This window comes from Salvelinus namaycush, unplaced genomic scaffold, assembly GCF_016432855.1.
Source record: "Salvelinus namaycush isolate Seneca unplaced genomic scaffold, SaNama_1.0 Scaffold207, whole genome shotgun sequence".
Classification (NCBI taxonomy): domain Eukaryota; kingdom Metazoa; phylum Chordata; class Actinopteri; order Salmoniformes; family Salmonidae; genus Salvelinus; species Salvelinus namaycush.
Genome location: NW_024058864.1, coordinates 133410 through 146328, shown reverse-complemented (window position 1 = coordinate 146328; position 12919 = coordinate 133410). Strand labels below are relative to the sequence as shown.

The window sequence follows — 12919 nt, the reverse complement described above, 5'->3', positions numbered from 1 at the left end:
GCTGTTTAATCAGCTTCTTGATATGCCACACTTGCAGGTGGATGGATTATCTTGACAAATGAGAAATGCTCACTAACAGGGATGTAAACACATTTTTGGCCAAAATTTTAGAGAAGCATTTTGGTGATTTTAACAATTTCAGCTCATGAAAAATTGGACCAACACTGTGTTGCATCTTTATATTTTTGTTCAGTGTAGTTTCTGTGGGTTGAAGCCTAAAGGCCTGCAGGATGTCTTTATGTAAACCATTCATAGAAGATAACTTTAGTGCCTATTGAGGATAATATCTTCTGGCCGGTGGCGTTTTCTCCCCGACCCTCGTTATGAACATTAAAACGCATCACGTTTCCAAACCGAAAGTATCTTTCATATCAGCGAGAAATGGTTTTCTAAAAACAGGAAGTTGAACTACTAGGCACCTCTTCCACGGTTGGGGTTCCCTCACAGCCACATCTAAAAACAGGAAGTTGAACTACTAGGCACCTCTTCCACGGTTGGGGTTACCTCACAGCCACATCTAAAAACAGGAAGTTGAACTACTAGGCACCTCTTCCAGGATTTCCACGGTTGGGGTTACCTCACAGCCACATCTAAAAACAGGAAGTTGAACTACTAGGCACCTCTTCCAGGATTGGGGTTACCTCACAGCCACATCTAAAAACAGGAAGTTGAACTACTAGGCACCTCTTCCACGGTTGGGGTTCCCACACAGCCACATCTCCGTGTTATATCGCTTGTTTAAGGACAACAGAAGACTGAGATCTGCATGTCCTGACGCCATGTCCTAACGCCATGTGCTAACGCCATGTCCTAATGCCATGTCCTAACGCCTACCTGTGTGTGTATACGGAAGACAGACGCCACGTCATTGACAAATACTGTTGGCTGAAACCGTTGAAATCTGTTACAACAAGCTATATTTAGATTTAGTGGAATTATTTTGATGTGATTTGAAAGTAGGGTGCTTTGTTTTTTTTGTTTTTTAGAATGATACCGCAATTAAGAATGGATTCATGTTTTAGATGGTGTTTTTTGGCTGCCAGAGCCAATTTCCCTCTAAACCGGACATGTAAGGACCTTGGACTATATAAGGAATAACGTTAGGCTCCTCTAGTCCATTGCTGAACTAGTCTTTCTATAGCTGACGACTTGTATAGAAGGGGGCCATGTACAGTGTCATGTCGCTTATCAAATGGCATTTCTTCAAGTGTGAATTTAAATGTGGCGAATAACAGTGACTCAGTAGAACAGGCGTCTGACTACTTTTGATGGCCACGTTTTATTTGCTTATAATTTAATATCCGATATTTTCTTGGGAGCAAGGTAGAGTTGGAAAACATTACAATGACGTTTCTTCATCTAGCCGTCACTGTGCCTGGTTTGGGATCTGAAGACTGTTAAAGGTTTTGCATCCAATGGCTTCTTTTTACCGGCTGTTATCCAGTTGGCCCCCAAGACCAACTCTAGTGACTACTGCAACCAGGGGATTGTTCAGGACCAATTCTAGTGACTACTGCACCCAGGGGATTGTTCAGGAACAACTCTAGTGACTACTGCACCCAGGGGATTGTTCAGGACCAACTCTAGTGACTACTGCACCCCGGGGATTGTTCAGGACCAACTCTAGTGACTACTGCACCCAGGGGATTGTTCAGGACCAACTCTAGTGACTACTGTACCCAGGGGATTGTTCAGGAACAACTCTAGTGACTACTGTACCCAGGGGATTGTTCAGGACCAACTCTAGTGACTACTGTACCCAGGGGATTGTTCAGCACAGGTGTAGTGACTACTGCACCCAGCGGATTGTTCAGGACAGGTGTAGTGACTACTGCACCCAGGGGATTGTGCAAGACCAACTCTAGTGACTACTGCACCCAGGGGATTGTTCAGGACCAACTCTAGTGACTACTGCACCCAGGGGATTGTTCAGGACAGGTGTAGTGACTACTGTACCCAGGGGATTGTTCAGGACCAACTCTAGTGACTACTGTACCCAGGGGATTGTTCAGGAACAACTCTAGTGACTACTGCACCCAGGGGATTGTTCAGGAACAACTCTAGTGACTACTGCACCCCGGGGATTGTTCAGGACCAACTCTAGTGACTACTGTACCCAGGGGATTGTTCAGGACAGGTGTAGTGACTACTGTACCCAGGGGATTGTTCAGGAACAACTCTAGTGACTACTGCACCCAGGGATTGTTCAGCACAGGTGTAGTGACTACTGCACCCAGGGGATTGTTCAAGACCAACTCTAGTGACTACTGTACCCCGGGGATTATTCAGGAACAACTCTAGTGACTACTGTACCCAGGGGATTGTTCAGGACCAACTCTAGTGACTACTGCACCCAGGGGATTGTTCAGGACAGGTGTAGTGACTACTGTACCCAGGGGATTGTTCAGGACCAACTCTAGTGACTACTGCACCCAGGGGATTGTTCAGGACCAACTCTAGTGACTACTGCACCCAGGGGATTGTTCAGGACCAACTCTAGTGACTACTGCACCCAGGGGATTGTTCAAGACCAACTCTAGTGACTACTGTACCCAGGGGATTGTTCAGGACCAACTCTAGTGACTACTGCACCCAGGGGATTGTTCAGGAACAACTCTAGTGACTACTGTACCCAGGGGATTGTTCAGGAACAACTCTAGTGACTACTGTACCCAGGGGATTGTTCAGGAACAACTCTAGTGACTACTGCACCCAGGGGATTGTTCAGGACAGGTGTAGTGACTACTGTACCCAGGGGATTGTTCAGGACAGGTGTAGTGACTACTGTACCCAGGGGATTGTTCAGGACCAACTCTAGTGACTACTGCACCCAGGGGATTGTTCAGGACCAACTCTAGTGACTACTGAACCCAGGGGATTGTTCAGGACCAACTCTAGTGACTACTGTACCCAGGGGATTGTTCAGGAACAACTCTAGTGACTACTGTACCCAGGGGATTGTTCAGCACAGGTGTAGTGACTACTGCACCCAGGGGATTGTTCAGGACCAGGTGTAGTGACTACTGCACCCAGGGGATTGTTCAGGACAGGTGTAGTGACTACTGCAACCAGGGGATTGTTCAGGACCAATTCTAGTGACTACTGCACCCCGGGGATTGTTCAGGACCAACTCTAGTGACTACTGCACCCAGGGGATTGTTCAGGACCAACTCTAGTGACTACTGCACCCAGGGGATTGTTCAGGACCAACTCTAGTGACTACTGTACCCAGGGGATTGTTCAGGACCAACTCTAGTGACTACTGTACCCAGGGGATTGTTCAGGACCAACTCTAGTGACTACTGTACCCAGGGGATTGTTCAGGAACAACTCTAGTGACTACTGCACCCAGGGGATTGTTCAGGACCAACTCTAGTGACTACTGCACCCAGGGGATTGTTCAGGACAGGTGTAGTGACTACTGTACCCAGGGGATTGTTCAGGACCAACTCTAGTGACTACTGCACCCAGGGGATTGTTCAGGACAGGTGTAGTGACTACTGTACCCAGGGGATTGTTCAGGACCAACTCTAGTGACTACTGCACCCATGAGATTGTTCAGGACCGGTGTAGTGACTACTGTACCCAGGGGATTGTTCAGGACCAACTCTAGTGACTACTGCACCCATGAGATTGTTCAGGACCGGTGTAGTGACTACTGCACCCAGGGGATTGTTCAGCACAGGTGTAGTGACTACTGCACCCAGGGGATTGTTCAGGACCAGGTGTAGTGACTACTGCACCCAGGGGATCGTTCAGGACAGGTGTAGTGACTACTGTTGATTTACTGGCTCGTCAAGGCTGCTGATATTAACTGCCAGGGTTTACATTTTGGCGTTATAATAACATGATTCTATTTTGTCCTTTGCCATCTTACAATCAGTCCATTGTTGAGACTTGAGTTTATGGGCAATTTATAGACTTTCCCGTTTGGCAAAGTTGACATGGAACCCTTGGCCATTCTGTGTGACGTGCTGGCATTGGTGACGTTGTTAAAACAATTGTTGCCACAGACCGTTGGACTCCCTCACTGACGTAATATGTTACGGTCTTCATACATACGAACACTACGGCCTTTGTTTTGACACCCCAGTTATGAGATGGACCATTGAGTCAGGCTTTACAAAGCAGTTTTTCTGGGGGGAAGGTTTGAGTAGAGTAGGGCATGTTTAGACAACGCTGGTCCTGGAGTGCCTCAGGCACCTAATGGTTTTGATTTAATCAACCTGGAAGACCAGGTGTGTTGACTTTAGTCAATCACTGAACTGATCAAACAGCTCCGTTGGTCAGGTGTGGTGCCTAGTTGGAACAACATCCTGCAGTACCCGCGACACAGGAACAGGGTTGTCTACCTGTGGAGTTGGTAATAGCAATGAAGTCAATTTAACTCTGATGGATTCACACCGTTTTAACCTAACATAATGTCCAGGTTTTTATTAATAAGTTATGTCCCCACCCAGACCAGGCTTTTGTGACGTTGGCGACCAATGACAACTATGCCAGAGGAGCCATGGTCCTGGGCAAGTCCCTGAGGAACCACAAGACAACCAGGAAGCTGGTGGTGATGATCGGACCCCAAGTCTCTGACCCCTGCAAGTAAGAACCTTTTTCACTTCCCAGTGACGACTGTTATGATGTCCTAGAGTGACGCTGGAGCATTACGATGCCCTCAGCTGGTTAGTGTAACATATGACCTTTTAACGTTGGTGTCGAAGATCTGATCCTAGACCTGTTGGAGATGATGTTCTGGGGCTTGATCAAACATGCTCTTCATCTCCCACACGCAGAATTGTTGGAATGATATGCCGTCTCGCCAACATATTCTAATCCAGGGTTTCCCAAACTGTCCTGCGCCGCCTTTTCTCTCTCCTTCCCGCCCTCCTCCTCTCGCTCCTTCTCTTCTTCCTACCACCACCAGAGGAGTTCTTCACAAGATCTTTGACGAGGTCTTGTTGGTGGATGTGTTGGACAGCGGAGACTCAGCTCACCTGGCCCTGATGAAGAGACCTGACCTGGGAGTCACCTTCACCAAGCTACGCTGCTGGACCCTTACACACTATTCCAAATGTGTCTTCATGGACGCAGACACACTGGTGAGACACACACAATACTCTGACCTTCATGGATGCAGACACACTGGTGAGACACACACAATACTCTGACCTTCATGGACGCAGACACACTGGTGAGACACACACAATACTCTGACCTTCATGGACGCAGACACACTGGTGAGACACACACAATACTCTGACCGTCATGGACGCAGACACACTGGTGAGACACACAATACTCTGACCTTCATGGACGCAGACACACACAATACTCTGACCTTCATGGACGCAGACACACTGGTGAGACACACACAATACTCTGACCTTCATGGACGCAGACACACTGGTGAGACACACAATACTCTGACCTTCATGGACGCAGACACACACAATACTCTGACCTTCATGGACGCAGACACACTGGTGAGACACACACAATACTCTGACCTTCATGGACGCAGACACACTGGTGAGACACACAATACTCTGACCTTCATGGATGCAGACACACTGGTGAGACACACAATACTCTGACCTTCATGGACGCAGACACACTGGTGAGACACACACAATACTCTGACCGTCATGGATGCAGACACACTGGTGAGACACAGTTGGTGTTGATTTGTACACCCTCCTCCTGGTACGGTATAGTTCACCTGTATGTGTTTGTACACCCTCCTCCTGGTACGGTATAGTTCACCTGTATGTGTTTGTACACCCTCCTCCTGGTACGGTATAGTTCACCTGTATGTGTTTGTACACCCTCCTCCTGGTACGGTATAGTTCACCTGTATGTGTTTGTACACCCTCCTCCTGGTACGGTATAGTTCACCTGTATGTGTTTGTACACCCTCCTCCTGGTACGGTATAGTTCACCTGTATGTGTTTGTACAACCTCCTCCTGGTACGGTATAGTTCACCTGTATGTGTTTGTACACCCTCCTCCTGGTACGGTATAGTTCACCTGTATGTGTTTGTTGCAGGTGGTACAGAACATAGATGAGCTGTTTGACAGAGAGGAGCTGTCTGCGGCCCCGGACCCCGGCTGGCCAGACTGTTTCAACTCCGGCGTGTTCGTGTTCCGGCCCTCCGACGAGACGTACAGCAAACTGCTCCAGTACTGCACAGAACACGGCAGCTTCGATGGTACGTGTCAGAGCTTTTAGTGATTTCCTTTCATTTGAGAATGTTATGTCTGTGATCAAAGATAATTTCCTTCACCCTCATACTGGAAACAAAAATGGATGTCAGAGAGAGAATTTCCTGGAAAACCAAATTGGTGGTCTATTTACTCAAGTGGCCTTGTGGCACCTGTACTCTGGCCAACCACTGGCACATGGTGTTTCGTTTTATTGGTCAAACGACAGCCATCGTCGATCATCATGTCACCAAAATCAGACCCTTGATATTTATTGGAAAGGAGCATCAAGCTCACCGTGACCTTTCACCCCCTGTGAAGTTCATCAGAACTTATTTATGTTTCCATGGTCTGCTGGTAGGTCTTGGAGCATATCGGAGTAGTGTTTCCATGGTCTGCTGGTAGGTCTTGCAGCATATCGGAGTAGTGTTTCCATGGTCTGCTGGTAGGTCTTGCAGCATATCGGAGTAGTGTTTCCATGGTCTGCTGGTAGGTCTTGCAGCATATCGGAGTAGTGTTTCCATGGTCTGCTGGTAGGTCTTGGAGCATATCGGAGTAGTGTTTCCATGGTCTGCTGGTAGGTCTTGCAGCATATCGGAGTAGTGTTTCCATGGTCTGCTGGTAGGTCTTGCAGCATATCGGAGTAGTGTTTCCATGGTCTGCTGGTAGGTCTTGCAGCATATCGGAGTAGTGTTTCCATGGTCTGCTGGTAGGTCTTGCAGCATATCGGAGTAGTGTTTCCATGGTCTGTTGGTAGGTCTTGCAGCATATCGGAGTAGTGTTTCCATGGTCTGTTGGTAGGTCTTGGAGCATATCGGAGTAGTGTTTCCATGGTCTGTTGGTAGGTCTTGGAGCATATCGGAGTAGTGTTTCCATGGTCTGTTGGTAGGTCTTGCAGCATATCGGAGTAGTGTTTCCATGGTCTGCTGGTAGGTCTTGCAGCATATCGGAGTAGTGTTTCCATGGTCTGCTGGTAGGTCTTGCAGCATATCGGAGTAGTGTTTCCATGGTCTGCTGGTATTAAATGTGCTGCTTTTCCAGCTATGTAGAGGCAATATGTGCAGCATTCCAAATATCTGTGGTATTTCCTATTGGGTCGTGGCTGGCCTCTAGCAGTCTGCTGTTCTGTAGGTTGGATGCTAGCAGTCTGCTGTTCTGTAGGTTGGATGCTAGCAGTCTGCTGTTCTGTAGGTTGGATGCTAACAGTCTGCTGTTCTGTAGGTTGGATGCTAACAGTCTGCTGTTCTGTAGGTTGGATGCTAGCAGTCTGCTGTTCTGTAGGTTGGATGCTAGCAGTCTGCTGTTCTGTAGGTTGGATGCTAGCAGTCTGCTGTTCTGTAGGTTGGATGCTAGCAGTCTGCTGTTCTGTAGGTTGGATGCTAGCAGTCTGCTGTTCTGTAGGTTGGATGCTAACAGTCAGCTGTTCTGTAGGTTGGCCTCTAGCAGTCTGCTGCTCTGTAGGTTGGATGCTAACAGTCTGCTGTTCTGTAGGTTGGATGCTAGCAGTCTGCTGTTCTGTAGGTTGGATGCTAGCAGTCTGCTGTTCTGTAGGTTGGATGCTAGCAGTCTGCTGTTCTGTAGGTTGGATGCTAGCAGTCTGCCGTTCTGTAGGTTGGATGCTAGCAGTCTGCTGTTCTGTAGGTTGGATGCTAGCAGTCTGCTGTTCTGTAGGTTGGATGCTAGCAGTCTGCTGTTCTGTAGGTTGGATGCTAGCAGTCTGCTGTTCTGTAGGTTGGATGCTAACAGTCTGCCGTTCTGTAGGTTGGCCTCTAGCAGTCTGCCGTTCTGTAGGTTGGATGCTAGCAGTCTGCCGTTCTGTAGGTTGGATGCTAGCAGTCTGCCGTTCTGTAGGTTGGATGCTAGCAGTCTGCTGTTCTGTAGGTTGGCCTCTAGCAGTCTGCCGTTCTGTAGGTTGGATGCTAGCAGTCTGCTGTTCTGTAGGTTGGATGCTAGCAGTCTGCTGTTCTGTAGGTTGGCCTCTAGCAGTCTGCCGTTCTGTAGGTTGGATGCTAGCAGTCTGCCGTTCTGTAGGTTGGATGCTAGCAGTCTGCCGTTCTGTAGGTTGGATGCTAGCAGTCTGCTGTTCTGTAGGTTGGATGCTAGCAGTCTGCTGTTCTGTAGGTTGGATGCTAGCAGTCTGCTGTTTTGTAGGTTGGATGCTAGCAGTCTGCTGTTCTGTAGGTTGGATGCTAGCAGTCTGCTGTTCTGTAGGTTGGATGCTAGCAGTCTGCTGTTCTGTAGGTTGGATGCTAACAGTCTGCTGTTCTGTAGGTTGGATGCTAGCAGTCTGCTGTTTTGTAGGTTGGATGCTAGCAGTCTGCTGTTCTGTAGGTTGGATGCTAGCAGTCTGCTGTTCTGTAGGTTGGATGCTAGCAGTCTGCTGTTCTGTAGGTTGGATGCTAGCAGTCTGCTGTTCTGTAGGTTGGATGCTAGCAGTCTGCTGTTCTGTAGGTTGGATGCTAACAGTCTGCTGCTCTGTAGGTTGGATGCTAGCAGTCTGCTGTTCTGTAGGTTGGATGCTAACAGTCTGCTGTTCTGTAGGTTGGATGCTAGCAGTCTGCTGCTCTGTAGGTTGGATGCTAGCAGTCTGCTGTTCTGTAGGTTGGATGCTAGCAGTCTGCTGTTCTGTAGGTTGGATGCTAGCAGTCTGCTGCTCTGTAGGTTGGATGCTAGCAGTCTGCTGTTCTGTAGGTTGGATGCTAGCAGTCTGCTGTTCTGTAGGTTGGATGCTAGCAGTCTGCTGTTCTGTAGGTTGGATGCTAGCAGTCTGCTGTTCTGTAGGTTGGATGCTAGCAGTCTGCTGTTTTGTAGGTTGGATGCTAGCAGTCTGCTGTTCTGTAGGTTGGATGCTAGCAGTCTGCTGTTCTGTAGGTTGGATGCTAACAGTCTGCTGTTCTGTAGGTTGGATGCTAACAGTCTGCTGTTCTGTAGGTTGGATGCTAGCAGTCTGCTGTTCTGTAGGTTGGATGCTAGCAGTCTGCTGTTCTGTAGGTTGGATGCTAACAGTCTGCTGTTCTGTAGGTTGGATGCTAGCAGTCTGCTGTTCTGTAGGTTGGATGCTAACAGTCTGCTGTTCTGTAGGTTGGATGCTAACAGTCTGCTGTTCTGTAGGTTGGATGCTAGCAGTCTGCTGTTCTGTAGGTTGGATGCTAACAGTCTGCTGTTCTGTAGGTTGGATGCTAACAGTCTGCTGTTCTGTAGGTTGGATGCTAGCAGTCTGCTGCTCTGTAGGTTGGATGCTAGCAGTCTGCTGCTCTGTAGGTTGGATGCTAGCAGTCTGCTGCTCTGTAGGTTGGATGCTAGCAGTCTGCTGTTCTGTAGGTTGGATGCTAGCAGTCTGCTGTTCTGTAGGTTGGATGCTAACAGTCTGCTGTTCTGTAGGTTGGATGCTAGCAGTCTGCTGTTCTGTAGGTTGGATGCTAGCAGTCTGCTGTTCTGTAGGTTGGATGCTAACAGTCTGCTGTTCTGTAGGTTGGATGCTAACAGTCTGCTGTTCTGTAGGTTGGATGCTAGCAGTCTGCTGTTCTGTAGGTTGGATGCTAACAGTCTGCTGTTCTGTAGGTTGGATGCTAACAGTCTGCTGTTCTGTAGGTTGGATGCTAACAGTCTGCTGTTCTGTAGGTTGGATGCTAGCAGTCTGCTGCTCTGTAGGTTGGATGCTAGCAGTCTGCTGCTCTGTAGGTTGGATGCTAGCAGTCTGCTGTTCTGTAGGTTGGCCTCTAGCAGTCTGCTGTTCTGTAGGTTGGATGCTAGCAGTCTGCTGCTCTGTAGGTTGGATGCTAGCAGTCTGCTGCTCTGTAGGTTGGATGCTAGCAGTCTGCTGCTCTGTAGGTTGGATGCTAGCAGTCTGCTGTTCTGTAGGTTGGCCTCTAGCAGTCTGCTGTTCTGTAGGTTGGATGCTAACAGTCTGCTGTTCTGTAGGTTGGATGCTAACAGTCTGCTGCTCTGTAGGTTGGATGCTAGCAGTCTGCTGTTCTGTAGGTTGGCCTCTAGCAGTCTGCTGTTCTGTAGGTTGGATGCTAGCAGTCTGCTGCTCTGTAGGTTGGATGCTAACAGTCTGCTGCTCTGTAGGTTGGATGCTAGCAGTCTGCTGTTCTGTAGGTTGGCCTCTAGCAGTCTGCTGTTCTGTAGGTTGGATGCTAGCAGTCTGCAGTCCATTTCTAGTGTTTGCGGTTGAAACATTTTTAAATAGCTCAATCTACATTCGTCAAACGGGTCTTTATCAACACAGGGTCCTGTCATGACACCGCCTCTCTCTAACCCTGGGAGTTATTCTGAGGTGTTTTACGGGCTACGGGAGGGAGGGGTAGGGGTGACTTTTCCTCTAAGTAAGGTCTTTATCAAGCTTAAAGTCTGAACACAGGGTCCTGTCACGACACCGCCTCTCTCTAACCCTGGCAGTTATTCTGAGGGCCTCAACACGGTGGGGATGAATTTGAGCCGGGCACTGGCTGACATTAACCCTGCACATCCCGTGAGCCCCCTGGTGAATAGTAACCTCTGTCTTGGCTACAGCCCCAGGCTGAAATGCTACCCCTGTTCTTTACAGGCCACTACTTATGTCCAGGCCCATTTTAAGACTCATCCCTACTACTCCTGTAAATGGCTGCTATGCACGTACGTCAGTAGTCGGCTTGCCTAAACATCACTGTTACCATGGAGATCCGTCTGAAAAGTCTCTGTGAACGGTCTCTACGGGGCAGAATGTCGAGTACAATTTATAATGACACTTTACTGGTTGCTGTTCTGATGGAGATGGGATCCACAGGAAAGTGGTGACCTTCTGTGGCGCAGGTAGGCTGTTGATTGAAAATCCAATCTGACTCATTGCAAGTGATGCACTCTGACTCCCGAGTGGCGCAGCGGTCTAAGGCACTGCATCTCAGTGCAAGAGGCATCATTACAGACCCTGGTTCGATTCCAGGCTGTATCACAACCAGCCGTTGTTGGAAGTCCCATAGGGCCCAGGCCGTCATTATAAATACGAATTTGTTCTTAACTGACTTGCCTAGCTAAATAAAAAATGTAAAAAATTGCCAAATGTAGTTGACCGATGCAGGTTTCCTTGCAATCAGCTGGAAGTGTTTGCCGTTCAGTTAGGCTCGGCCATAACGTGGAAGTGTTTGCCGTTCGGTTAGGCCATAACGTGGAAGTGTTTGCCGTTCGGTTAGGCCATAACGTGGAAGTGTTTGCCGTTCGGTTAGGCCATAACGTGGAAGTGTTTGCCGTTCGGTTAGGCCATAACGTGGAAGTGTTTGCCGTTCGGATAGGCCATAACGTGGAAGTGTTTGCCGTTAGGCTCGGCCATAACGTGGAAGTGTTTGCCGTTAGGCTCGGCCATAACGTGGAAGTGTTTGCCGTTAGGCCCGGCCATAACGTGGAAGTGTTTGCCGTTAGGCCCGGCCATAACGTGGAAGTGTTTGCCGTTAGGCCCGGCCATAACGTGGAAGTGTTTGCCGTTAGGCCCGGCCATAACGTGGAAGTGTTTGCCGTTAGGCCCGGCCATAACGTGGAAGTGTTTGCCGTTAGGCTCGGCCATAACGTGGAAGTGTTTGCCGTTAGGCCCGGCCATAACGTGGAAGTGTTTGCCGTTAGGCCCGGCCATAACGTGGAAGTGTTTGCCGTTAGGCTCGGCCATAACGTGGAAGTGTTTGCCGTTCGGTTAGGCCCGGCCATAACGTGGAAGTGTTTGCCGTTCGGTTAGGCCCGGCCATAACGTGGAAGTGTTTGCCGTTCGGTTAGGCCCGGCCATAACGTGGAAGTGTTTGCCGTTCGGTTAGGCCCGGCCATAACGTGGAAGTGTTTGCCGTTAGGCTCGGCCATAACGTGGAAGTGTTTGCCGTTAGGCCCGGCCATAACGTGGAAGTGTTTTCCGTTCAGTTAGGCTCGGCTATAACGTGGAAGTGTTTGCCGTTCAGTTAGGCTTGGCCATAACGTGGAAGTGTTTGCCGTTCAGTTAGGCTCGGCCATAACGTGGAAGTGTTTGCCGTTAGGCCCGGCCATAACGTGGAAGTGTTTGCCGTTAGGCTCGGCCATAACGTGGAAGTGTTTGCCGTTCGGTTAGGCCCGGCCATAACGTGGAAGTGTTTGCCGTTCGGTTAGGCCCGGCCATAACGTGGAAGTGTTTGCCGTTCGGTTAGGCCCGGCCATAACGTGGAAGTGTTTGCCGTTCGGTTAGGCCCGGCCATAACGTGGAAGTGTTTGCCGTTCGGTTAGGCCCGGCCATAACGTGGAAGTGTTTGCCGTTCGGTTAGGCCCGGCCATAACGTGGAAGTGTTTGCCGTTCGGTTAGGCCCGGCTATAACGTGGAAGTGTTTGCCGTTCGGTTAGGCCCGGCCATAACGTGGAAGTGTTTGCCGTTCGGTTAGGCCCGGCCATAACGTGGAAGTGTTTGCCGTTCGGTTAGGCCCGGCCATAACGTGGAAGTGTTTGCCGTTCGGTTAGGCCCGGCCATAACGTGGAAGTGTTTGTCACGTGCAAATTGAAAATAAGAGCCAGAAATCCAAACTGTATACAGACCAGCATACCGAAGGTGGGATTGACTACACTAGTCGTGGATCTTTTCTCTCCTTCCTGCAGAAGGACCAACCACACGGACAGCCGGTAATGTATCATTCTATTCAGCTTTCTGGTTTGTAACGGTTGTGAGAACTTTCCAAACGCCTCCCCCTTTGTTTTGACACTGCTGCTACTCGCTGTTTATTATCTACGCATAGTCACTCCA

General features: G+C 49.2%; 1 protein-coding gene across 2 annotated transcripts in view; it reads left to right on the top strand.

Annotated features, from left to right (window-relative positions):
* Positions 1 to 12919, top strand: part of LOC120038060 (glycogenin-1-like) — a 41116-nt gene that overhangs the window by 1626 nt on the left and 26571 nt on the right. For both annotated transcript variants that reach the window (XM_038984002.1, XM_038984003.1), the window contains exons 2-4: positions 4461 to 4596; positions 4919 to 5093; positions 6041 to 6203. In XM_038984002.1, the coding sequence (XP_038839930.1) occupies positions 4461 to 4596; positions 4919 to 5093; positions 6041 to 6203 (474 nt within the window). The remainder of the gene's footprint in view (positions 1 to 4460; positions 4597 to 4918; positions 5094 to 6040; positions 6204 to 12919) is intronic.